The sequence below is a fragment of the Mustela putorius genome, unplaced genomic scaffold (genome assembly GCF_011764305.1).
Source record: "Mustela putorius furo isolate JIRA1106 unplaced genomic scaffold, ASM1176430v1.1 tig00000765_pilon_pilon_pilon, whole genome shotgun sequence".
In the NCBI taxonomy this organism is placed as follows: Eukaryota; Metazoa; Chordata; class Mammalia; order Carnivora; family Mustelidae; genus Mustela; species Mustela putorius.
In genome coordinates, this window is record NW_025421470.1 from 5168582 (window position 1) to 5195939 (window position 27358).

The 27358-nt window shown below is 48.5% G+C and overlaps 1 protein-coding gene across 1 annotated transcript in view; it reads left to right on the forward strand.

The window, feature by feature from the left end:
• DSCAM (DS cell adhesion molecule) overlaps positions 1-27358 on the forward strand; it is a 765964-nt gene that overhangs the window by 615934 nt on the left and 122672 nt on the right. Inside the window, exons 14-17 of the mRNA XM_045084552.1 lie at positions 11377-11573; positions 12579-12675; positions 13306-13434; positions 20310-20477. Coding sequence (XP_044940487.1) covers positions 11377-11573; positions 12579-12675; positions 13306-13434; positions 20310-20477 — 591 coding nt within the window. The remainder of the gene's footprint in view (positions 1-11376; positions 11574-12578; positions 12676-13305; positions 13435-20309; positions 20478-27358) is intronic.

The following is a 27358-nucleotide window of genomic DNA, read 5'->3' on the forward strand; positions in this document are numbered from 1 at the left end:
AACACAGAATCCGCACTCAAGTAAGTTAGCTATTGTTGTTACTGGTATTCCTATTGTTGTTGCTGAATTGTGAGAGAAAGAGAGAGAGAGAAGAAGGGGAAAAATTAAGGAAGGAAGAAGAGAAAGACAATAAAGGGGCAGAGTGGGAAGGAAAAGGACAGAGAAAGTGAAGGAGCATTCAAGCTATCAATGGCCCAGGAGATCAACCCATAGAGTTGTTATGGCCCAGGCTGTATATTAGGATCACTTGGAAAGCTTCAAAGAGAGCCATTCCTGAGCCCCACCCCCAGAGACCCTGCCTCTGTTGGTCTGGCATAGGGCCTGGGCAATAGTCTATTAACTACTCAGGTGACTACAGCTTCTGAGATGCAGCCCAGGTTCAGAGTGTCCCGTCCCATTCAGCACCCCTAGGAATCAGGACAGTGGTCTTGCCCACTCCCTGTCTTGGATGGTGTGAGGTTAGGGCCCAGGCTCTGTGTTCCTAATCCCCTTCACACTTTACCCTCCGATATGACATTTGTGAGAGCAGCACCAGACACCCCATCATATCTACAGAGTCCAGAGTAAGGCACATGCAATGGGTTTCAGCCCCGAGCGCAGAATTCAAGAAGGGGGCTTCCATCTTAGTGCCTTAATGTCTTGGTGATCTTTGAGATGCTCACTGATTCATGTTTTCACCCAGTCTATTTTAAAATAAAATAATGAAAATTCTATATTCAGTAAATTTTGATTTGCTGATGAGGTAACACTGAAATAAATTTAGATTCAAATCTGTGCATGAAATATTCATTGTGGAATCCAGGCAGTGGGTATATGGCTGTTCAACTTTCCATATGCTTGAAATTTTTCCAGTCAAATGTTGGAGGGGGATTTAAAAAAAAAAAAAAAGTACTTAAAGGGGCGCCTGGGTGGCTCAGCCAAGCATCAAAGTCTTGATTTAGACCCAGGTTATGATCTCAGGGTTGTGAGACTGAGCCCTGCACTGGGCTCGGTGCTCAGCACCAAGTCTGCTTAAGATTCTCTCTCCCTCTCTCTCTCTGCCCCACCCCCCAAAATTCACACTTCCTCTCTCTCTCAAAAAAAAAGAAAAAAGAAAGTACTTGAAGAAGCGGGCTTAAGATATGTCTTCATCTCGTCTGAGAATATCCGCCTCCGTGGCTCTCCCACCCTTTGTCCCTGCCTCTGTTTTCCAGCCTTGTTGCCTCAATCTTGGACCATACCCTCTTCTGCCACCTCTGTTTGGACTAAGTGAAGGACCAAGGGACTCCCCCATCAGGAGTGAGGCAGGGCTTTCCTGCTCAAATATGGGGAGTTCTAGGCACCCAGGAAGGTTGGCCACTCTTTACTGGGGTCACTACTGAGGATAGTAATGTTGGTTTGAGAATAGGACTCTGTTAAGTCAGATTCTGGTTGACTCCTCTCCAAGCCATTGACACCTACTTCTCTATTCTTGTTTTCTCTTTCTTCTCTAAAAGGAAGGAATCAAACCAGATAATCATGATGGGCAGGTTGTCTAGTTAGAGATTATCTAGGCTTCTTGGTGTTTTGTTTTGTTTCTTTTTCAGTGCTAGTTTCAGCAGAGCCGAGGAGGGAAAAAAGAAATAAAAATGTATTCGAATCCATTTTGTGCCATTAAAAGAGGAGAGTAATGTTTGCAACTAATCTTGAATATCAGCAGTTTATTAATAGAAATGTCCACCCTCCTGTATCCCTGAGTTGAGAAAGCAACATATGCATCAACTCTTTGCTGAATCACCTGTCAAACACAGAGTGATGTGCAGTTCACATCCGTAGGATTTACTGTTATGAATAAGATTAGCTAATGCTCTCAGGTCAACTCACCACCTCCTCAGTGTCCCTGTATTGTGGGAACACTCCTGAAAAGCATCAATATGGTGACTCACTCCTTGAGGCAGTCTTCTGGTCAGTGTAAAACAGCAAAAGCTGTTGGCAGTGGAGGCAGGGGAGAGAGCCCTGATTTCTAGTGTTTGCCAATGTCAGTGGTGTAAATCCTCCCACTGTTGTCAATTTCAGGTAAAGTAGGTCATGTCCCTCGAGTGTGAGTTGAGCTACAGGGTGTCCCACTTTCCCTGGCTGCTGAAAGGGGCTCCACTACACCACTGCATCTTTCTGCTGCAAGAAAGTAGGTCAGAGGGTACTCCCTTGTGTCATAAGAATGCAAACTTCCAGAAGATTGAGATGTTGTTAGGTGATACCACGGTTTATGATGGACACTGATAAACCAATGCATCATGGTGTCAAATGGCACCTTGCTTAATGGGTAACTTTTCAGAAGCACCGAGCACACAGTCTCTGAACAAGAGCTCTCTTGGTCTAGATTTCCTTTGCCCCCACTGCCTCTGCTTGGTACCAGTCCCTGCTAAATTACCCCCTCCATTTATTATGCTTCAGAAATCCTTGCAAAAAGCACTGCTCTGCTGACATGTTGTCATCTCTCAGCAACCATGACCATGACAGGCGGAAAGGTCATACTTCAAACATTAGCATTGCAAAGAGCCATGATAATGATCCATTTTTAAAAAGTCTTTTTGCCCATTTCTTTACAGGGCTACAAATACTTGGGTGGGATTGGAGAATGTGGGCTGGTCAGAACATTTCAAACCAAATACTGAGTTTATTCACAAGACCCAAAATACCTGTTTTGGTGGGACACTCTTCCAAAGGAGGTATGTGAGTAGAAAAAGAAACATCTTTTGCAGAGTAAGATGGACAAACCACGAACAAGCCAGAGAGTGATGATTTCGGCAAGGCATGGCTCCCACATGGAGTGCAATTAAGCTTTTCTTTATTAGGACAAGGAAAGAACAGAAAACAGGTCCTCAAAGCAATGCTGCATTTTTTCTTAGGGAGCAATAGTACATTCTTCCAGTGGATTGTTTTAAAGAAATAGGAAATTACCTTCTGGTAACAGCAATCTTCAGAGTGCCTTTCCTCCCCTGCATAGAAGCTCATAAGGTAGGACAGAAACCCATTATTTCAGAATTGGTTCACTCTCCTAAGAAGAAGAAGAAGAAATGACAAAATACCCTTGACTTGCCATGTCCTCACGGGAAATCTCTCTGTTTTCATTCTCTGCCACTTTGCAAACTTCTTCCTCCTGTCTGGCAGCAAACACTCCCCATTGTAGGGCTTACATGCCCCTGACACTGGGAGGCACTAGCATGGACTGATTTCTAGAACCCAGCTCGGCCACCAGAGCTCCTGCATCCTGTGCTCTGCTCAGGGAGCTGCAGGAATCAGGCCCCCGACTGGAGAGACCAGGGGTCACGTTTCAAACTCAATCCTATGTGAGTTTCACAGTTTCTGACTCATGTTTCCCAGCTCCGAGAAGAAGAATGAAAAGTAAGTATATGCTTCTTGGATACACAACAGATTTGTTCTCAGTTTTGCAAGGTCACATTTGGTGGCTGCAGGATCTTTAATTATCGTGACTTAGCACTTCGTTCTTGTGAGAAGAAAAACCTTGGTTACTGGATTGGAGCCTGAGCCGAAAATGTCTTTGGAAAGAAGCTTTAGGAAGATGTGCCCCAAATCCTGAGCAGACCGCAGACCCCAAACGAAAGTCTGCATCCATTTCTCATCTGAAGACCTCTCCCCCTTCAGGGCATGAAGAAGTTAAGTGCCTGCCACCAGAGGCATGGAGAAGCCATCAGTCTATGCTTTTATAGCACCGACTCTGTGCTGCAGGCCGGCTTTGCTAATCCTCTCAACAATAATCTTCTCCCTGTGACAAGAACAAAACTGAGGCACAGAGCAGATGAGTGACTGGGGCCACACAGTGTGCAAGGAGTGCATCTGAGAGTCACACTCAGCCTGTGCAACACCAGGTGGTACCGGCTGATGATTACCCAACCTATAACAACGATTTTGAAACTGGGGGTTAGTTTGGAAACTATATGTGCTGTACAGTACATCTTTCTCTGCAAAGCCATCCAATAGAAATTATGTTGTTTGTTTGCTTTCAAAATGGAACATCTGCCATATTCCCCCCAAAGAGCCAAGACCTAGGATTAAGGTCAGCTCAAAAACAGTTCTTCGTCTCCTATTGTGGAAACACCCAAAATAATAATAATTAATAAATATAATGGTTTATACTTCTTTCTCATATGAATGTTTTCTGGAGTGAGGCAGGCTAGCTTGGACATGATAGCTTCATGGTGTCATCAGGCACCCAGGCTCCCATCTCCAGAATCATCTCATGGTCCGAGATGACAGCTGGCACTCCAAGTATTAGATCCTGATGTCAGGCTGGAACAGGAGGAAACAGAGAAAGCCCAAAGGGATTCCAACGAGCAAAGCTCGTCTCCCAGGAGACCTAGATGCATCATTGCCTTGAAGTGGCAGTACCCAACTGTAGGAAAAACTTGGAAACACATTCTTTTATTCAGGTGTATTTTTAATAATGTTCCTTATAATGTCCCTTGATAAAAGCTGGGGAAAGAGGGAAAATGGGCTTCTAGAGGCAACTGGAAATTTCTGCACAGTCCACAGTCCATACTACTGGGCCTCATAATAATACCCCTGAGCCCAAATTGAGCAAGAGAAAGGAACAGGAGTAGGATGGTTTGATCTTGGCTTTCTGGAGAATGTGTGTTTGCAGATGCTACACTCAGAATTTGGGAGATTTAGCTACCCAGTCTCTGCCAGAGCTGGAGACATATATACATCTTGCTTGGACACAACCTCTTTCATTACAGGAAGTTTGTAGATCAGACCATGTGGCCTCTGCCAACAGATAACTGGAAGGGACTGATCACACTTAGCTGTTCCTCTCCACCTCTCAAGTTAGGTTAGTCACTTCCTTTCCATTCAGGAGAAGGGTCAGGAGTGTTGTTTTTATCAACGATCCTCCCACATGGAAGCATGAGTGAGGAGCATTTCCCCCCAAAACCACCTGGTCCATTTTGGCTGCTGGAGCCCCAGTTTTTTAATGATGTTCTTGTTATTATATTTCTGGTTTGCAAATTTTTCTGCATACATCCAACAGTATGCTAGGAAACATTTAACCACCAGATCTCCAAAAACATGTACAAATAATAATAAAATATATCATATTCAGCACTGTCATTTCTGTAGAGCAAATTTCTTCTCATAAAATACTTCAGTTGCCTTTGTACGAATTCTCGTGTCTGGAACCACCATATGGCTGCTGTTCTGAACCAGTGTTGTTCCAACACAAAGGTCATTCAGTGCTTTTGTTTGGAGTAACAGGGAAGATGGAAGCGAAACAGGAAGACTAATTAGGCAATGTCATTCCTTTATCAATGGTGTGAATGAATTGTTTGCTGAATCAGATGAACCAGACTCCTTTGCTAAATCTTGCATACTAGAAGAATCATGTCTCAATACTTGGAGCTACATAAAATGCAATAGCTTCAGACACTTTGTCTTGTTACTAACTTTTTCTCCATCTTTTTCTTAAATCCAGACAATCCACAAGACAATAAACCAAGCCTGATGCATAGCATCTACAAAAGTGGAGCATACACTGACTCATTAACTCCTAAGTCCCACAGGTCCCTGGCAGTCGATTCTATACAAATCCACCAGTATCTCCCCGAGTTGCCAGGCAAGGCCATCCAGGACCCCAAATCCCTGGGGGCCCGGGGCCAGTCAGCATTACACATGTCCCCCAGTACTCCTTCTCTTACTCCCTCACCCCAGACACCTCCATTTTTCAATGTCGATTAGAGTGAGGTCCATGATCATCATCACAGACCCAGTGGGGGCAAAGCAGGAGAGTGACTCCTCACTTTAAACTCAGGTAAATCTACACATCGACATACATCCCAGTGAAAGCATAAATATTTTGCTCCTAGGGTCTTCTATAACAATAAGTTGACAATTATGGGCTAAATATAACAGAGATTGCCCCTATCTTGGATACTTGAATTTTTTTTTCCTATTTTCATCCACACATTTTGCCCTCAGTTTTATCCAGTGAATCTTACAATAGGCAACCAATTCCTATCTTTAGAAGATCAAGTAATTATAGGAAAAGAAGAAAACATCTTAGGAGATTCTCAAATAATTTAGCTCCTTAAAACATACTTTTTAAAAATAGAAACTCCACTGAATTTCAGATTTGTAACTAATTTTACACTATACACAAATATGGAGTTTACTGTTACCGTGGAAAAGAATTTTTCACCAGTAGGAAAGACCCCGACTTAACACACTGAACATACCTGAATGCATCCTAAATAGCCAGTCCTCCACCATTGAGGACGTGCCAAGAGTCCACTCACCGCTAGCATGACCAGAATTCAACAGGTTCTCCTGATTCTTCCTCCAAATCTCTTGGGGGAAAGTGGCACTTCCACCTTCCTTCTGGTATATTTTCAAGGGATGACATCAAGTGATGTTTATGGAGAGATTTTGAGTCTGTCCTTACCTTCACATGAATAAAATGTCCACACAACACACTTCTCCTACCCTCCTAGACACATAAGATGTTTTTCACTAGCAATTCTGGAGAGAAATCTTAAGGAATGAAAAAAAAAAAAAAGAAAGAAAGAAAGTAGTTCCGTCTCTTAGTAAACAAACCACACCAGACCAATTTAACATTTTTTTTCAGTGGTTTGAGGATCAACATTTGAAAGCCCATGATGACAGTCTTCCGGGTGTGGGGAATGTTGAGTACAGGGTGAGGGGGGAAGGCACACTGTGCTTACCAACCCCAAGTGGCTGTGGCCACCATGGTCTTGAGGTGTGTGCTGTTCCGCCATCTTCTCTCACTTCAGCTTCTCAGTGGCTCAACGAGAACAGTCTGTTGCTCAGGCAGGAAAACCATTTAACCATACTCCTCTGTCCTTCATATAAACAAGAAAAGACTTAGAGCATCTAGAGTTTTCTCCCACTGCTAGAATGTTTGCATTTTGTAACTATCTTAGGGCTATTTAGGAGTTCTTAGACACTATTTATGATTGCTTCATTTTTTCCCCTGGAGAAGTTCCCATACATGTTTCCTATGGTTGAGGTTTGCTGAAATCATGCCACACTCTAAAGACAATTCCCACTTTCTGTTTCAAGGGAAAGCGATAAGGAGACACAGGCTGGTTCAGCCTCTCTCCATAACTATGTTCAGGGAAGTAGTCCCCAACACCATAATGAGCATGCATCACAGTGTACCAGACAGGGTGGGATCACACATAAGGCTCCATGCAAGAAAGAAGATGTGCCCCCACTGCCCCTGGGGCACACATATTCAGTGCTCCTGTTCAGTTGCCTCTTGGTCCTTCCACACACCAGATGTTTAAGTTCCATGCCTGCTATTCAAAGCTTTTCGGTAATATTCAGAACCCTTTGATGGTGGAGGGTGCAAATTGGCAAGCAAGAGTATCTGATGGGGGTGGGGGTGGTCTGCTCTGCCCCCTGTTCCCCCAGAGCCTCCCTATGGCCTCCTCTCCTACAGAGGACATCCTTGGAGAAGGATTCCGTGTCTCCCTTTGGCCCCTCCCAGTGGAGTGTCCATTCAGCCTCCTTTCTGGGTAGGGCCCCTCAGCTTGTGAGAAGTGGGACCATCTAAGGGGCCCTTGAACTCCTGGGGCATTAGTCCTTCTCCCAGTGGGATGGAGAAGTGGAATAGGTTACAAAGGTCCCCATCTGGTGTTCCAGATTCAGAGCTCAGCAGCCTCTTTCTCATGCTGCTGCACAGGCTGCCACAGGAAGCCTTCTGCCTTCTGCCTGATCTCAGAGAAGGAGGAGCTTCAGCCTCTGTATTTGCTTTACTCTCTAAGGTGGCATGTGTCGACCTCTCCCGGCAGCTGACAACTTCCTCACGACCCTCAGCTCCTCTGCAGGGCAGCACTGTATTGGCCATTGGGGTTTCTCCAGCCAGTGAGTATTAAGCTGGCGCTCACCTCCCAGCTTTGCCCTGCATGTGGTTGAAGGGGAATATTCCTGCATCATAAACTGAATCCTAACCACCTCCCCCTTTCCTCTTCTGTGTTGTCTTCTGACACAGACATTGGGAAAATGGTGAAGCCAGCCATTTGGAATGACAGGTGGCAGTTTCTCAAAATGTTAAACAGAATTTCCATGTGACCCAGCAGTTCCTCGTAGGGACCTACCTGGGAAAAGTGAAACCATAGATTCTTGCAAGAAACCGCACCCAAATGTCGATAGCAGCATTGTCCATAATATCCCCAAAGTGGAAACAATGCCAATGTGTACCAACGGTGGATGAGCGAACCGAATGTGGAAATCCCATGCAATGCAATATTACCCAGCTCAAAAAAGGAACAAAGAACTGGTACACACTACAGAATGGATGAATCTGGAAAATATGCTCAGTGAGAAAAAGCCATAAAGTTAGACACGGAAGAATACCTACTGTGGGATCCCATGTACAGGAAATGTCCAGAAAAGACCAATCTAGAAGGATGAATGTCAGTTGGCGATTGCCTAGGACTGGGGTAGGAAAGGACTATAAGTGGGTGGGGGTGCGAAGTCCTTTCAAGGTTATGGAAATGTTCTAAAACTTGTTGTGGTGATATACAACTCTATATACTTGTGTTGAGCTGTTACTGTGTGTGTGTGTGTGTGTGTGTGTGTGTTGGATAATGTAAATATACTTGCGTTGCCCTCCAAAATTCATACTCACCTGAACCTCAGAATATGACTTCATGTAGAAATAAGTTATTTGAAGATATCTTAATTAATTAAGATGACATCACAATGTTTGAAGGTGGGTCCTAAATCTAGTGACTGGTGTCCTTTCAAGAAATGCACACGAAAACACAGCAAAACCCTCAAGGGGGAGCATGATAGGAAATAGGGGCAGAAAAATGGGGGCAGACATGAGGTGATACGGTCACAAGCCAAGGAGCAGAGGCCTCCAAAAGCCAGAAGAGGCAAGGAAAGATTCTTCCCTAGAACTCGAGAAGGAGTGTAGCCCTGTGAGCACTTTGATTTGGCCTGGCCTCCAGACCTGTGAGAGAACAGATTTCTGCTGTTGAAAGCCCCCCCAGCTCCTGGTGGTCAGTTACAGCTGTCCTAGGAAATGAAAGAAATCCATGTACACTATGGAGTACTATTCCTCTGTTAGAAAGGACGAATACCCAACTTTTGTATTGACATGGGTGGGACTGGAGGAGATGATGCTGAGTGAAATAAGTCAAGCACAGAAAGAGTCACGTATCATACGGTTTCACCTACTTGTGGAGCACAAGGAATAACACGGAGGACATGGGGAGATGGAGAGGAGAAGGGAGTTGGGGGAAATCGGAGCGGGAGACGAACCATGAGAGACTGTGGACTCTGAGAAACAATCTGAGGGTTTTGAAGGAGAGAGGGTGGAGGTTTTGAGTGAGCCTGGTGGTGGGTATTAAGGAGGGCACGGATTGCATGGAGCACTGGGTGTGGTGACTAAACAATGAATTCTGGTACACTGAAAAGAAATTTAAAAAAATATTTTTGAATAATAAAAAAAAGAAACCCCATTCAGTTGTACACTTAAAGCAGGTGATTTCTATGGTAGGTAAATTAGTCCTCAATAAAGCTGTTGAGAAAATTCAATTTTCTCTGGAACAGGCTGGAGGAAGCGGGTGATCAGGACGGAAGGCCGGGGCTCAGGAGGCAGGCTGGCTCCCACACACGTGTGCTGAGGAGGGATCTCTCCGCAGCTGTGGCTAAAACGAGGGACTCGCAGTGCTGTTCACTCCGTGCCTCTGCCTCTCTGCCACACACATGCTGACTGAGGGTGGGCTCTTCTGTAGGCATCCAGGCTACAGAACTGGGAGACTTTTTACACGTTGTGGTACGTCTCAAACCACCTCGGTGCACTGTGGGGGAAGATGGGACTCAGTACTGCCAGTCTGAAAAGACACAGTGCTTCTCTGGTCACCTGCCCAAGGAGCAGTGGAGGGCTTCTGAGGTGGCCAACAAAGTACTCAATGTGAGCTTGACCTTAGAAAGGAAGAAGGGCCTTTCTCCCCATGATCTTAGAAATGAGGCCAAAACCATGTAAAAATACAGCTTTATTTGGTTGTTTTTCAAGCCTCCTGGTCCTTTTTTCAGAGTGTATTTCTTCCTTCGTGTGTGTGTGTGTGTGTGTGTGTGTGTGTGTGTGTTTAAATCCTTAAACATTCTGTATGTAACTGTGTCTGATCAGTCTAGCATCAGACATGCTTGGGCTGGTTCTCAGTGATGGTGGGTCATTGTCTCACCTGTTTCATACTTCTGGTTTGTTAGCTCAAGTTCGGCAGAGGCTTATCTGGGGGAACTGCGATGGAGCCTCCCTCTGGACTGTGTTTGTGTTTCTTGTGCTAGGATCTTCAGGCCTGTGGCCAAAGTAGGGTCACCAGCATCTCAGCCTCTCAGCATGACTCCAACTCCAAACCCACGTAGAGTCAGACCAGCTATGGATTCTCAGGGGATACTTGTTTCCTTCACTCGTAACACGAGCCAAGGCAGTTCCCTTCTCACTTCGCCTGTGTGGCTCTTGTCATTGTTATAGTTACTTGCTCTGAAGGTAGAGCCCTTTGAGGAGCCTGGTTTGAAGGGCCCACTTTTAACTCCCTGCCTCTCAGGTAGTCAGGATCCTAATACTTCTGGTCTTTCAACGTCCACTTCTGTCCCCAGCTCCTGGGATTTCTCTCGCTCTCTTATAAGCTCAGCATGCATTCAAAACGATGCACATTCTGTGCTGCCCTGCATTTCTAGCTGGTGTGCAGAATGGGAACAGGGTCTTAAGTCACCCAGCATGGTGCCAAGAATGGAGGTCTTAAGATTAATTTTGAGGTGGGAGTGGGGAACCTGAGAAGTTCACAAATAAAGCTTTCTATATTCTTGGTGAACTGGGGATGAGATTCCCTGTCATGTGGTGGGACAGGGGTGGGTCTGAGGTCTCCTGGTGACCGTGACAGTTCCTAACAACTGTGGGAGATGAGCTAGCTAGAAGTCACCTCAGGGAGTGGTCGGCAGTGATCAGGGCTCCAACCTAAGTTGATTAGTAAGATTTCAGAGTTCCAGGGTTGAAAATGGTAGTTAGAAACTATCCTCTAATGGAAGGCCCCTCTCCAGTGTATTCAGAAGTAAAATCATTTCCCTTTGTGTCCGAGGGGACATGGGCTGTGCTCTGAGACCACAGAGTGCGCTGGGGAGGAAACGCCCCCCCCCATGTGAAATCCTGCAGCAGCTTCTAAATAAGTGAGCTGACAGTTCATTTCCCCAGGTTTCATTTTTCTGGCACCTCCCCACTCTCTTCTGTTCATGATTTTTGCTCCGCAGTTTCTTGAATACATTGTATTTCTAAAAGAAACCCCTTGTTCAGCATGATTTCGCCGAGTGTTACGGTGGGGAAATCAGGAATGCCTCTTTGCCAAGTAAGTCGTGTCCCTCTTGGGTTTTCAGTTCCTGCGATGATAACGTCCTATCCAAACACAACCCTGGCCACTCAGGGTCAGAAGAAAGAAATGAGCTGCGCAGCCCACGGCGAGAAGCCCATCATAGTGCGCTGGGAGAAGGAGGACCGGATCATTAACCCCGAGATGGCCCGTTACCTCGTGTCCACCAAGGAGGTGGGCGAGGAGGTGATCTCCACTCTGCAGGTAAAACACGGTGAACGCGAGAGATCGGAGTCCACCTTCACCGGCGGGATAGTCCTGTCCTTCCAAGCGGGGGCACGTGGGGGAAAGACAGCAAGTAGTCTTTCAGGACTTACAGAAGCGCACCACTTCTCTCCCTTTCCTTACAGCGACATTACTGAGTCGCCTGCAAAACTAGGGCTTGACCTTACGTGTTATGAATAGAATGATGACACACATGCCAGGGAACCCAACTGGAATAAAAAAATGGGGTGAATTGGGTCTCTTAATGACAGTTCATCCTGGAGAAATGACCGCCTACCCTGTGCCCCGTTTTAATGTCCTGCAGAAACAGAAGTTAGATGGGCTTTATAAGGAAATATGTTTTACTGTTTGGGGAAAAATCCAACATAAAAACTTCATTCCTCCATAGAGGATCACAAAAGCTACAAAAAGTATGATAGCCCCTTATATTTTTTAGTACTGTCAGTAATTAACTGAGTGGTGTTTGTAGTTGGGGGAGAAGAGGCTCTGTAGCTACCCGGGGAAAAAGAATGCCCCGTCTTTGAACCACTGACACTGATTCGGGGCAGCTCCAGTCCTGGGGTCCTTCTAGAGAGAGCTCTAATGAGGGTCCTGCAGCACCAGGCATCTACCGCAGGATTTACAGATCCGCTTCTTCGGGCAACGTTGTTTTGGATGCACTAAAGGCACAGCACGAAAAAATAAATGCGTCTGTGGAATACACGTCCACCTGACCATGGCCCCGGCATAAATTACACGTCCAGTTTAATGAGCTGGCAACTGGCACTGATGATGTACGTCGAACCTGTCATCTGTCCATCACAATTGCAAGAAGATCATTTGCTGTCAGGGTTGCGTGTGTGTGTGTGTGTGTGTGTGTGCACACGCGTGCTGGGGATGTAGGAAGAGTGGGAGTGGAGAGATTTTTTTACAGCCAAAACCCCTTTTAGTTGTCCTGGTTGCATGCTACTGGATAAGATGGATTTCTTTCTGCTTTACACATAGATTTTGCCAACTGTTAGAGAAGATTCTGGATTCTTCTCCTGTCATGCTATCAATTCTTACGGGGAGGACCGTGGAATAATTCAGCTCACAGTACAAGGTAGGAAGGAGACCTAATTGGGGGAAAACACCGCTTTTAGGACAGTAAGAGTATGCCCAGGCTCGGACCTCTGTGTGTGGCTATGTAACACCTCTTGACTCCCAGGAAGTTTTGAATATGTTCCAAGTTGGTGTTAAAACAGTATTTGGCCATGTGTATGATCGTGTCACGGTGCAGCCCCCAAAACACGGGGAACAGAGTCCTGAAAGGAATTGGGCCAGGTGACCCCGCAGTCCCATTGAAGGCATGAATGCAGGAGTGCACCTGCTTAGCCAAGTGGTGGGAATGCTTGTGCTAGGCGATCCAAAGGAGAAGGAAACCTTCACATTCAAAGCCGAAGTATTTTTTTTGAGTTCTGGATTCTAAACCAGAGGAGGGACATTTAATCCACACCCCACTTGGGCCCAGCACTGCCGTCCAAGGCTGCCATAGAACCCTGCAGTAAACACCGGGCTGTTTGGGAAAGTGGAATTTCTCCTCCCGGAAATGCAATTCGGGAAAAAAATGCTCCCAGTAAGCGTGTCAGCCGCCGTCAGAGGCTGACGCTCTTCTGAGCGGTCCTCAGCATTTCCACCTGCGTCTGTCTGAGCCGTGTTTGAACTAAGCCTCGTTTTCCTGTCGATTGCACAGAGCCCCCAGACCCTCCCGAAATTGAGATCAAAGACGTGAAGGCGCGCACGATCACCCTCAGGTGGACCATGGGGTTTGACGGCAACAGCCCCATTACGGGCTATGACATTGAATGCAAGAATAAATCAGGTAAGTCCTTTACTTCCTCCAGCTTCATTTCCACTTTGAAAAACCCTTTCATTGTTTTCCTCGGTTATTCCTGATTACCTGTAAGACTAATCCCCGACTCGAGAAAACCACAGGACGCTCTTTTCACCAGTTTGTCTTGCCTTGCTCCGAGCACACGAGGTCCCTTGGCGGGTGGGGTCCGTGTGCGGGGCTGACTCTACCTCCGCCCTGCCTTCTTTCCCTCCGGACCCCAGGCTCGTTCCCCGCCCGCCGTCACCTGAACCCTTAGTGGTACCAACCTGCAAGCTTGTGTGTTCTGTTTTCTGTCCCCACCCCCTTCATGGCCCATTTCCCCAGCCGGGGGCTGCTCTAGACAGGATCTTCCGGCCAGAGCCCGGAGGTCCGCTGTGCTCAGAGTCTGTAAGCGGGGTCTGTGCGGAGACAGGAGAGCTGCTCCGTGTGGAGACCCGCATGGACCCACAGGGAGGTTCTGGACGGGCCTCAGGGATGGGCCAGGGGCACCTGCTCCTGCTCAGAGCCTCATCAGTTTCCCTGGGGCCAGAAGGGCCGTGAATAAAATAGACCACAGCAGGTGTGTCTGTTTACCCGGTTAGAGTGACGGCGCCTGCGTCCCTTGGAGCTCGAGCCACTCACGCCGAGGGTAGAAAGTCGCCACTGTGGCCTCCTCTTGGGACTTTGAGGCTTATAAAAGAGAGGAGGCGTCAGAGCAGCACTAGCATGTGTAGGGTTAACAAAATCCTCACAGACCCCCACGTAGCCTTACTTTTCACTTTCTGGGCTCCGTTCGTGACCAGGTTGCACCGGGTTGCACAGTGCTGACCGACTCAGGATATTTGGGCTGAGGCCGTAGTGCCAACGAGGCTTGGCAGCTGGAGGCAGGCCCTGAGTGAGGCACGTTTCCAGACCCGCATGTAAGGGGCAGAGCAAGGGCCTGGCAGGGGCTGGAGGGGGCGGCTGAGGGGGAGTCCCAGCAGCAACACGTGAGCATGCTTCCCACCCAGAACGGTGGTTTTAGAAACAGCCCTTGAGTCTTGCAGTACGTACGCAGCTGCGTCGGGAACGCCCAGAAGCGCGGCTTACTGGCCCCGAGTCACGGCAGGGCCCCAGTAGCATGCAGCCACCAGGCCTGCGGGAGCTCCAGCGAGGAGCCAAGGGGCTGCAACGGGAGAGCCGGCCTGGGCTGGCGGCGGGGGATGCGGCCGCGGTGAGCTAGCGGAAGACAGCACTGGCCCAAATGGGGCTCTTTCAGGAGCTAGGACACAGGGGGTCCCCTGGGGACCACAGGGAAGAGAAGACACCTGCCTTTGTTGTAGACACAGCAGCCAGGAAAGAGCCAAGGAATTGTCTCGGAGCCAAGTTCCGAGACACTCATCTTGAAGTCAAGGAAACCCTTCTTGGGTGAGGCAAGCGCCTTCCAGCAGAGAACGGCCCAGACACGGAGGGTCACAAGGAAGACTCCAGGGAAAGGCAGACACCCATCGTGGGGACAGTCTGCAGCGTCCCCAGGCGGGGCAGCCCCTGAAAGTCTCTCTGGCTGGGCATCGCCACAGGACGGCTGGCTTCTGTGCTCCAGGCGAGCGTGCTCGGGGCCTCTCAGGGGAGCGGTTCAGTGCCTGCCTATCTTCAGGGGAATCGGCCGTTTCCAGGTGCTGGTGATGATCCCTTGGCTCCACAAGCCTGTCTCCACCCAGCAGTGTGCGTTCACTGCCCCCTGCTCTCAGCATTCCCTGCTGTGGAATGGGACACCAAAGCCTCTTCCTGGGACAAGAGTCCCTCAGGGGCCACAGGCTGCCCTTCGGCGAGAGCACCCCTTCCCTGGACCCCGTAACCCCTACACTTACTCCCACCTGCTCTCTGGACCCCCCGTCTCATGTTACCTCTGGCCCAGCCCTGAGGCCAGGCCTCCCGTCACGCCTGCCTACAGCATCATCTGCTTTCTTTCCCGGCCGGGCCGTCATGGCTGTCAGACGGTTGTTTCTGTGATTACGGGTCATTGTGGTTGTTTTCCCCCAAATTTATGAACATTTTCTTTTGTTGCATCTGGAATTTGAGCCAAGTTAGAGAAGCTGTTCTGTACGGCCGGGCTCTGGACAACTCCCCCGTGCTTTCTGCTTTGTATGGCTTCTTGCTCTCGCCCCTGCATTTAGATCTCTGATTCATTCCGACTTGATTCTCATATATGCTGGGAGATATGGGTCCCACTGGGTCTTTTCCCACATGGGACTCCTGTGGACTTCTCTTCGTTAATTTGCCAAGAATGTAAGGTGTTGCTCTACTTGGCCTTCGTAACAGAGTGTGTCCCTACAAGGGGTCACTCGGTCTGTGCTTGAACAGCTCCCGCCACGGAAACTCACTAGCCCCAGGAAAGCACACATCTGCCTTGGGCCGGCCGTGACGGTCACAAGTTCTTACATTTCTCGCACCAGAACAGACCTCCCTGAGTCCAGTGGAACTCTTCCCACCCCTCTGGTCAAACGAGACCCCTTCCAGGATTGGGAGGCAGAAGACTCTCTTGCTTCCCTGTTTGCCAGGAAAAATAAAACATCCCAAGTCCCTTTATGTGTATCTCCTATAACCACCCCCTGACCCACTCTGATCCCGTCTTGCCCATATCATCAACTTTGCCTCGTGGAGGCCACCGTCCCACTGGTGGCTTTGGCTGCCATGTGACCAGGTTCCAAGAGAGCATTGCTTCTCCTCTCAGTGGACACACAACCCCTTCACGACCCAGTCCCAGCGTCTCGCCGTGTGTGTGCCTCCAGCTGCTCAGGTCCTTTGTGGAAATCCATCCCTCACTTCTTTGGAAGGCAACCTGCCTTGTGCACATGTCCCCCTTCCGGCCCTGTCTCCTCCTGCACCGTGCCCCACAGATCGCTGAGGGGGCTCCAGTCCTTCGGAACTTCTCTTGTCCTAGAATGTAACCATCCAGCCCAGGAAGCCCAGACCCCCTTATGCAGCTAGGAGCCGTCTTCCAGAGCCTTCTTTCTCAAACCTGTCTTCCCCATCTCACCCTGAGAATATCTCCTCTATGAAGCAGACGGAGGAAAGGGGCTGTACCTGTGCCCTGTCCCTCCCTTCCAGTAACCGATGCCGTAGAAGTGGTCCTTCTCTGAACTGCCTCGTAAATTTTCCACATTCAGAGTCATTTTGTCTCCAGAACATCCTTCTGGTCACCCTCACCCCTCCTGGTCTTTGGCCTCTGCAACATTTCTTCAGATCAGATTTACCCTTCTTATGTTTGTCCTTTGTGATCTGCTGCTCCCCTTGACTCGGGGTAGGGGCCCCCAAGCGGGGATCCCCAGCGAGCACCCAGTGCAAGCACCCTGGTCCCTGTGGGCTCACTCAGACCTCCCGTGGGATTGTTGAGCCTTTCAGAGCAGGAATGTGAGTCTGAACTTCCCCATCCCCTTCCTCTACCCATCTCTCTGGGGCATGTCGGGGAACCCCGCCCACTGGTTCAGGGAACGTCCCTGACATCTTCTTGCTAAACCAGGGGCCACGTCTACCTTTGCACACATCTCCCCACACCCACCCCATACACTCATAGGGGTTGCAGTAATTCTGCTCCCCTCCCTTGCACTTGGCTGAATTCCTGGTCAGTAAGCCAAATCAAGCCCTTGTCCGTCTGATCCGGACGTAGAGACATCCAGATGTCTGGGAGATTGAACTCCTGTCTCATTAGGGGTCCCATAGGGACTATGTGGAGGTCACGTGCTACCAGAATATGACCTTAAGCTTCAGGGTAACACAGGTGAGGTCAAACCCCAGCCCCATGTCATGCCGGGCGTGTAACAGGCCTGCATTTCTTAGGAAAATAAAAATCCCTACGTCACCAGGATGTTGTAATAATTCCATCAGATAGAGCCTGCAGAACTCTACCTGTGCACCAGAATGGCCCAGAGAGAGGCTTTGCAAAGTGCAGGTGTCTGGGCACCGTCACGTAGTAATTCTGCTTCTGTGGGTCTGAAAGTGCCGATGTCACAAAACTCCGAGGTGTTTCCCCTGTACCCATTTGGGGACCGCAGGAGTCACGTTTACAAAATGCCCAGCCCAGCAACGGGGGAGCAGATACAACTCTGCAAGCCTGAGCTCCCTCCAGTCCTGGGTTTTCTCCGGCTGCCCCTTTGCCCTTCCCCGCAAGCCCACTGTCTGCCCTTCTTTGGGAGCTGAACCGCATCGGCTACAACATGCAGATTTTTTTTCTTTTTTCCCCCTATGCCCTCCCCTTGGGTTCACCCAGGAGCAGGTACAAAGAATGATTCAGACAAGGATCCTGGCAGTGGTCACGTTCTGTCAGGGGCCCCTCTTCTGAGGTCCCAGCCCTGTCTGGACTCTGGCAATGCTGTCCCTTCCCGTTGACTCTCCTGACCCCACAGGGAGCAGCTTCCCACTCTTGCTAAATGCTGGGAGCCTTAGCATTCCCTGCAAGTTCCTCTGTACTAGTCCCCTTGTGAAGGACCTTCCAGGGTGAACTATGAGCCCTCCTTGACACTACATCTGTTCTCTGCACCCCCGAAAGCACCATCCCTCCTCCACGGGGCAAGGACACGGGATACGTCCCCCTGACAATTTCATTTCCTGCCCTTCCCGTCATTCCCTTCCCAGCACCCCCATGCTTCCTCCGGCTCTTGGACTCGCAAGCTTGCATTTCTGCTCGGGACTCACGCCTGAGTTTATTTTGTCTGTGGTCTGCCCTTCCCAGGTGTACTCATATTTCACTCTGCATTTCCAACCTCTTGAGGGTCAGGATCGCTCTGCCCCGTGTTACGTTTTTCGGCATAATTTGCTAATAATCCACATCTTGCCTGCCTGCACGTCAGCATCTACAATCAGAGCAGTGTTTCCAATCCCTGTCCCGACTCTCTTCTCCTGGGTGGTCACCTCCTTGTTTTTATTTCTCCTTCGATGCCGTATCATTTGCCAGAAGGTGTCTGGGGATTTAACAAGATTTGCTTCTCCCTCTCTATTCAGTTACTTTCAAACCCTCCAGGATAAAGCATGCTTTCCCATCTTCTTAAACTTTAACTCAAAATCCATCCTGTGTTGTTTTGAACCTTATTCTAATAATCATGATCGTTGATATCATCTTTTTCAATCAAACTGTAGTAACCGCAGGAAAGAAGCTAAAAACACCACCCCTTCTTAAGCACCTTGCGCTTTTGCCCTTTAACTCTTGCCTTGGCCACGCCCCCATGGGCTCTTCTTGAGTTGACTGGCAGGAGAAGGAGGCAGTGAGTGGACACACAGGCTTCCTCGGACCTTTCTGCCATCTCCCAGACATATCCTCAGTGAAGATGGCCAGAGCCATCAACCACGACAAGTACCTGCTTCCTCCCAGGCTGGTTAGCCACCCCTCTGCACCTTATGGCTCCTGAGGGTTCCTCTCTTGTCCTAGACATCTTCTCCAGAAGGCTTGGCCTTCTCCTCGTGGGACAGGGTCCATGTTTATGTGTCTTCCCACTGGTCCTAAACCCCCACTACGGGGTCCTTTGTTGGGTCATAGTCTTCTCCTCTCCCACCGTTTGAATTTTTACATCTTCTTTATCTACATCAGTGTTTTCCCACCTTCAATCTTCTTGACCCAAGTGATACATTTCCTTTTAGGTGGAAGAGTCATCATTAGTCTTGATTAAGTTCTGTTCCCTGGTTGGTTACAGCATTCCAAGGCAGCCTGGAAGAGACACATTTTTTGTACAATTCCAGAAGACCTCTTAACATTTATGGCTACCTGTAGTAGGCACACCAGTCCTCTAAGCTTCCATGCTCATCATGAATGTGGAAGGGGAAATGAACCATCCCCAGGGCTCAGAAGTCTGTGTATTTGCCCTTTATGCATTCATCTGTTAAACAGCATATATGATGTGTTGTCTGCTAGGCATCGGGCACTGTGCCAACACTGGGGACGTGTCAGTGAACATGGCAAGCATGGTATCTGCTGCCACGGAGCTCAGAACCCAGCAGGGAGCACAGTACCTCAATGAGATTCCCACCGGGGTGCTGAGCACCACCCAAGAGGACACTGGGGACTGCAGGGCTGTCTAAGCCTCATCTCTGTCCACCACCTTCAGTTCTTATTCTCCCGCAACTGACTTCATCTCTTGACCCTTAGCCCACAATTAACAATGGCCCGAACCTTTTCTGAAAGGAGAACCATTTACTCCTTATGGGCTGAAATTCTAAACGCAGCAGATACAAATTGTCACCTATTCAATGATAATTCTTCCTATGAGTCTGTGCTCTTGTGAAAATTAGCCGTGACTGAAAATTGTTCCCACCATTGAGTATTTGAGATTAAGTGTTTATGCTGGAGACTGAGATTAGTTTTTATGTAAGAATTTCATTTTGACTGCTGTGCTTCTGGAAGAGGAAGGATCTGACATGGCTAGAGGTTTCACTGGTCTTCCAATAACTTTGAGACCCAGAGATTTTGTGTGTGTGCGGGGTGGTGTGGGGCAGTGTCCAAACCATAATTCCTTTTACCGTCTCATCCAATGAGTGCCTTGATGTGGCCACTTCCTAGTTCACTGATGCATGGTCCTATCTCTTGCACCTTCCTCCTTGATACCTACCAGTGCCTCAAACGTTCCCTCCCCACCCCTGACCTTGGCTGCCCATGGCCCTTGTCCCCCTTAGCATGGGTAATGAGTATGTAGTGTCCCCCTCTGATGGTGACCCCCCCCCCCAATGCACTGGGAGCATTGCTTTGAGAATTGACTTTGAGTTGTAACTATTCTTTCTTTCCTTCTTCCTTCCTCTGTGTGTGTGTGTGTGTGCGCGTGTGTGCGTGTGTTTAATTCCTACTTGTGAACTTTCAGAGGCAGAGGAAAAAAACTCACGTCTCTATCTCTTCTTTTTTGAAAAACAAAACCCAAAAGACTCCTGGGATTCTGCTCAGAGAACCAAAGATGTTTCCCCTCAGCTGAACTCGGCCACCATCATTGATATCCACCCTTCCTCCACCTACAGCATCCGCATGTACGCCAAGAACCGGATTGGCAAGAGCGAGCCCAGCAACGAGCTCTCCATCACCGCGGACGAGGCAGGTGCGTGTGAGTGGGTGAGGCCCACGTCCCAGAGCCCTGGTACTGGCCCCTGGGCCCAGATGGCTAATACAGAATCAGGCCATTGGCTGTGCCTAATGGAGGCCTTTTGAAGAATGCCCCCGTGGCACCAGGCCCTGTTAGAGACTCAGACAGCACTCTGCCTTCTACTTTGAAGACACTGTTCTTGCAACTTCGTTCAGGGTTCTCACATACAAGAACTAAAACACAGACATAGGAGACTGCCAGTCTGGTGATATTTAAAGAGCTGAGCCATTTTTACATTTCCTTTGTTTGGGTGCATGGAGTCGGGGTTGACAGGAAACCATGAGTGTATGTCTTACCCAAGGCCTGATGGAGTCCAGGTGTGAGACGGTAGTTTAACTAGGAAATGACAAGAACATTCTGTGTGTGAGGAGTTGGGGAGACAGCGGTAGATGATATTTTATTGACTAGAAATGTCAATATTTCTACAGTAAACTTTATTGTTCTTCCTATTATGTAGAAGTTCATATTCAGTGTTGAAAATTTAGAAGTTAGAGATAAGCATTTTGAAGAAAGCAAAACCACTTTCCCAATCCCACCACCTACGGCTACCTGTGGGCATGGCGCTATCACCTACTGAATCATTCATCGCACACACACACAAACTCTCACACAGGCATGCGTGCACATACTGTCCGCCACCCCACCCCGTCCACCACATGGTAGCACATGGCTACCAAGGGTGAACTGACCAGTTTGTGGGGGTCTGAGCCATTGGGCAGTGCCAGTGAAGGCTGGCTGTCAACCCACGTCCTGGCGGGAGAAGCGGAAGCCAGCTGCCATTGAGCAGCTCTGGAGAAGGAAAGGCAAGGACCCAGGCCTGGCTCATATCTTGGGAGGAAGAGTGTCCAACCTCAAACCTGGCTTTCCATTCCCTAATCAGAGCCAATCAGCCACTACCTTCTGCTGCAGTGAAATCAGAACTTAGGCTCAGATCCCATCTTCATCACCAGGTTTAAGGTGGTCCTCCCCAGATGAGTGAGTGCACAGGAAGATTGTCTCAGCGTTCAGCTGGGGAATGAGTGTTGTTCTGGACGTCTTCCCTCATCGATGGCATTCTAAGATGATGTCACTCTATAGACCCCTTAAGTACTTGCTTCCAATTCATAACGATGCCTTCCACCATCTATTTCACAAATCCTATACTAGTAGACATATCAGTTGTTTCCCATTTTTTATTACTCCAAATGCCACTGTGATGAGCATCCTTTGTGGCCTGTTTTTTGACACTTACGATTATGCTTTCAGGTTAAGTTCCAAGCAGTGAGATTGCTGGGCCAAAACAAAAGCAAACATTCCACTCTACTGCTACGTGTAGTCAGTACCATCCATGAGAAATGGGTGACATGGACGGTTCTCCCAGCAGTGGGACGAGCCCTCCATTCTCCACCTGGAAACACACCGGCTCTGGAAAATTGTTTTCAAGGGTGGGTGATAGGACAGCTTTATTCTTGAGTGTCTGAGAATGAGCCATTTCTACTGCTTAGGAACTCTACATGATTTCTCATCTGCAAAATGGACATAATGATGCCTTTCTCCTCCTCACCACAAACAGATGGGTAATTAGGGGGAGAGGGGGAATGCAAGCTCTAAAAGTACTTCGTATTTCTCAGAGACAAGTGAGAAGTGAACGTCAACGGGCTCCTGCAGAACTAGAATCTTCTTTAAATATTTAAACAGCCCCCGAACTTCCTGGAATTTCACCACGTTGTGTATTTAGGAAGGAGATGCTGACCCCAAATGTAATCGTGGATACACTGCTCAACTGTCTCCTCCTTCTTAACCCTTGCTCTAACTGTGCCGCATCTGGACTTCCTTCTCAAAAGAACAGTATTTTCCAATGTTGCCTCTGGTGGCGGCCTTCGAGATGGCCATAATGAGTCCTGCTGCTGGTGCTCTTTCTTGGGCTCTCTGTGGCCTCTGCTGCATCTGACAGTTGCCATGGCAAATCTGTCTCCCAGCCAGAAGGCCAGGTGAATAGCCACTCCAGGTTCCTGGCCTGCAGGACCATTCCCTAGGCCCTCTGCAGACAGTCTCTTGGCTTCCAGGGATGACCTCTGGGATTTGCCCTGTGCACGGGCTGCTGGGGGCCCCATGGAGCCTCTCTGATTTGCTATTTAGATGAGCAAGAGGAAAATGCAAGGAGGGGAGCAGGTAGAGCAAAGGGAAGCTCCAAAACAGAATTTGTCTTTGTCTTGGTGCATAGGCTTTGTGGCTGACATTCAGAAATCAAGTTTTCTGACTTGTGACTCATGGAGAAGGTAGGGCAACTGTCCTGGCCACAGGTCCCCTCATCAGACAGTGGAGACACTGTCAGAAGTCGACAGGATTAGACCCTAACTGACCAGAAATGCACTGACTTGCCAGGCTCATTCAGGACCCATGAGCATGTCCCATCCCCAGGTGACTGTCACCAAGACCAACTTCCCCTAAAGGTCACATGTCACCTATGGCCTCTGCCCAAGTTTGGGATGGCTGATTCCTTCACTCTTTCATTACGAATCTGCCCCTAGAACCTGGACATTCAGTTCTTCAGAAGCTCGCTGGGAAAGCACTGAATATTTTCAGATGCCTCAGAGTGGAAGGTCGGAATTACAGAAGAGTCGCCACATGGAGTCTGCGGGTTTCCGTTGGATCCGGCACTAAATTAACATCTCTTTTGTACCCTTCCTTATCACATTCCAGAGCAGCAGCTCCAATCTAGAGGAAGTGCCCCCTCTCTGTGCTGAGCTGGGAGGAGGAGGGAGACAGGATATGATGAGGCCTAAGGAAGAAAAGGCATCCACATGTAACAGTAAATGTGAAGTGTGGCGCACAGTAGGGCCCGGTGTGGCATCAACTGTATTCCTCCAGGGGATGTCAAAGGCACAGGGTCTGCCCACCAGGAAGAACCAGGCATGCCCTGCACCTGAGCCTTCAGCAGTCTGCCTCCATAGTCATCGTTTCTCTCCAGCTTCCATTTAGGGACTTTGGAAATTAAACCAAACAAATCACTGGCTGCCTTACTGCCCCTCATTGATGCTCTGTATACACTCCTTGGCTAACCTAAGAATGTTCTGGAATGTTTTGAATTCCTCCCCCTCTTCCCACACCTCCTCAGGTGTTTGCTCAAAGGTCATCTCAATGAGTCCTACCTTGACCACCCCCCTATTTAAAGTCCAACCCACTACCCACTCTGGCACACTGGACACCCTCTCTCCCTCAATATTCTCCTTTGTAGGAATAACATCACATCACCATCAACATACCACATAATTTATATAAAAATAACTGAAAAAAATGAGTAAAAACCTGCATATACTTTACCAATTTATTTTGTTTAGGTCTGTTTTGGGTCCCTCCCACAAGGTCAGGAATGGTTGCCTGTTTGGTCCATTGCCGTAATCCAAACACCAAGAACAGTGTTTGGCACATAATACGTGTCAGATAAATAGTTTAAATTAATAAACTACTTACTTGATAAATAGTTATTACATGAAGTCCTCTTTTCCCTGTCTGGGGTCAACTATTCTTTGTTTAATCTGGTTTTTATCAAACACCGTTTGGTCTCCTTTGCCCAGTGAAGAGCATCCTTCTCACCCCTCTGCCTCCAGCAGAGGAACCCATGATTGTGCCTAGTCCTTGCCGACTTTTGGACCTTCAAAAAAGAGTAAGCCCTCAGTAAATCCCCCAATAAGAGAGAGAAATTTGGGAGTGATTCCCACGGCGATGGTTCAGCCAGGGTAAATGATGGATTTGGCACCGAGACTCTGCAGAAGCCAGGAGATGGCTTTGTGGAGAGGAGGGTATTTCAAGGGCAGAGGGGAGTTCTGAGGCTGAGGTCTTGCATTCACCGACTAGAAGTGAGAGAGAGGACCATCCGTGAAGAGTGACTGTCAGGGAAGCAGGAGGCAGGAGAGGAGCCCGCTGAGGAGGTGGGGAGGAGAGCCAGGCCCGGTACTTGGGAGAAGAAACAAGAGCCGAGGTCTGCGTGTCGGGCACTCAGGAAGGGTCGTCAGCACTGTCTTGACCAAACAGAATTTATAAACGTTGCCTTGCCTGGAAAGAGCGTTAGGAACAGCACATATCATCTTCAGTTATTCCTGTTTTGCAGATTGAACAATTTTGGCTTCTGCAGAAATGCAGAGATTATTTATTTTGGAAAACCACCTTCATTATTAATTCTTACCTCCTATCCTTCTCCTCTCACGAGAAAAAGTGAAATATTCTGGTTTAAAAACAGAAGAAGAAACTACGCTTTCCATATATAGTAAAGCTTCAGCTCAAGAACATAAAAATAAATTCTTGAATGTCAGACGTCAACACAATTTTCAAAGTTAGTTAAATAAGTGAGTACCCAATGGTTGATCTTGAATACTTTCAGCTTTGGGGAATTCAGTCTGTCTTGGATTAAATTTTACAGAAATTGTCTACTTGCCAGAAGATGAGGACCTGTGGAATAATTATAGTTCAAGAGCTTTAAGGAAAGCATGAAATTTCTGAAAGCAGACTCATTTTTTTTTTTATTGTGTTACATTAGTCGCATACAGTACATCATTAGTTTTTTTTTAAGATTTTTTTTTAAAATTTATTTGACAGAGAGAGATATTACAAGTAAGCAGAGAGGCAGGCAAGCGGAGGCGGGGGAGGCAGGCTCCCTGCTGAGCAGAGAGCCCGATTCGGGGCTCGATCCCAGGACCCTGAGATCGTGACCTGAGCCGAAGGCAGAGGCTTAACCCACTGAGCCACCCAGGTGCTCCACATCATTAGTTTTTGATGTAGTTTCCATGATTCATTGTTTGCATATAACACTCAGTGCTCCGTGCAATATTATATATATATAATTTTTAAAAGTTTTTCCTCTAATGCTTTAGAGGAATGGAAAATTCAGTTCCCAAACAAAACGCCTCCTAATTATATTGGGCATGACTCTAATGTATGCATATAGATTAAATTCTTTTGGAGTTTCTCTTGGACATTGTTTCTATCCCTTTATTTTTGAGGGAGAGGTCTGGACTAGATCGGAAAAACAAATTCTCCCCAATTCATGGCTGCATCATTGACTTTACATTTTCTGATAGGATCAAGGTCATTTTGCAAACACTATCCTTCTGTCTCTGTTTTTAAGCGTGACTGTATCATATTGAGGCTGTAATGCCTACGTTCCCAGCCTCCCCCTGCCTCCAAAATGCCCCATCAAAGGCCACAGCCAGAGGCACCCAAAGGAAGCAGGATAAGGTACTGTCCCCACTTTACCTGCCGTTCCTCACCGACAAGATCTTTAAGTCTGATTTAGCACAATTAAATTAAAATAATGCAGCATCCATATAGCTGTCAGACCTCAGAATCATTTTCTCAAGAAGGATTTTTGTGAATGAACCCCATGTTTCTCGATGACCACAGAATTATCAACATGAGAGAAATTGCAGATCTCCATGGGAGCTTGTATCCAAAGGCAGACCTGCTTGAAGGGCATGACCCTGGGAGAAGAAATTAGGTACAGAGCTATAAGAACAATGATGGCAGATCACTGGATGCTGGCCCCTCCCTTGGTCCCTGCTCTGGAGTCGGCGTCAGTGCTAACACTGCCTTCCCGCATGGGGACTCATGGGTAGACCCAAGAGCCTGCAGCACCCCCAGAAAACCAGCTGTCCCCAGGACCTGCCGGGTGAAAGAGGTGTGCTGTGCATTCTGGTTGGCACGTTGCTTTACCCTTCAAAGCAGGGACTTGCTCCGGACCCAGATCGGGAGGCCATGCAGCTCGGAGTCAGCTGGGGGAGGACAGCCTGGTGCAAAGGTGTCTCTGCATCAAGTGCCCAGTGCCACTGTGATTGTGATGGTCCCCACACTGAGGTGGGGGAGACTGGGGGGGGTGACGCCCAGATGTGCGCAGGCAATGCTGGTAGAGGGAAAAGAAAGCTGGAAGACAGAAGGTCAGATCTGTCCAGGGCAGGTGTGTTTGGGTTCCACTGAGATGTTGACCGTGGCTGGGCCCCGGGGGTGGGGGTGTGGTTTATGGGGGGTGGGGTGGAGAACAGAGCATGCAGAGGGAGCATGCAGAGGGAGGCAGGACACAGAACGCAAGAACACAGGAAAGTGAGTGTGATGACCGAGTGGCTTCAAGGGTGTTCTGGGCCCGTGTCCCCTCTAAAAGAGGTAAAGCGGAAACCAGATCAATGCTTAGGACCCAAATAAAAACTGGCACCAGCCATGGATGCCAGACTGGGGCAGGCTGTCCAGTGAGGCTGAGAGCCTCGGTGGGGACACCGACAGACCAAGCACAAAGAGGAGACATACAGAAGAGAGGTCAGGCCGGTGTTAGCAGGACGAAGGAGGTGTGGAGAAAGAAGCTGACTTCCCTCTCTTTTTCTCCCGGCCCTTGGAAACACTTCCTGCCCCAATATCTGCAATTCCCTTCAAGTTCATATTTGCAAAAAAGAATGAACCATCTTTTCTGGCAAACCAGCTTCTCCTCTTAGTCTTCTCACTCTCTCCGAGTCCCGCCAGGCTGGGCTTCTGGAGTCAGCGCCCCCAACCCCTGCCTTCTTGCTCATGTAGGGAGCCAGAGGGAGGGTCCCGTTGCCCCTCCCCCAGGAGAAGAAGTTGGGCTCCTGTTTCTTCCTGCCCAGTGCCAATGCTTTCTCCAGTCTACCTGCACACTCCGTCTGCACCTGTCGATGCCGTCGTGAAGGCCCACAGACAACTTCTCCCTGTGTTATGTTCACAAGTCAAACAGGGGCTCCGTGCTCCCTGTGCTGTGCAGGGCACATGTTTCCATCGGCCTCCACCGTTCCCTGAGTCCTTGCGTTCCTAAAGTCACGGCCCGCCTTCCTTCTCCTTCTGATTTCTTGCCTTTGCCT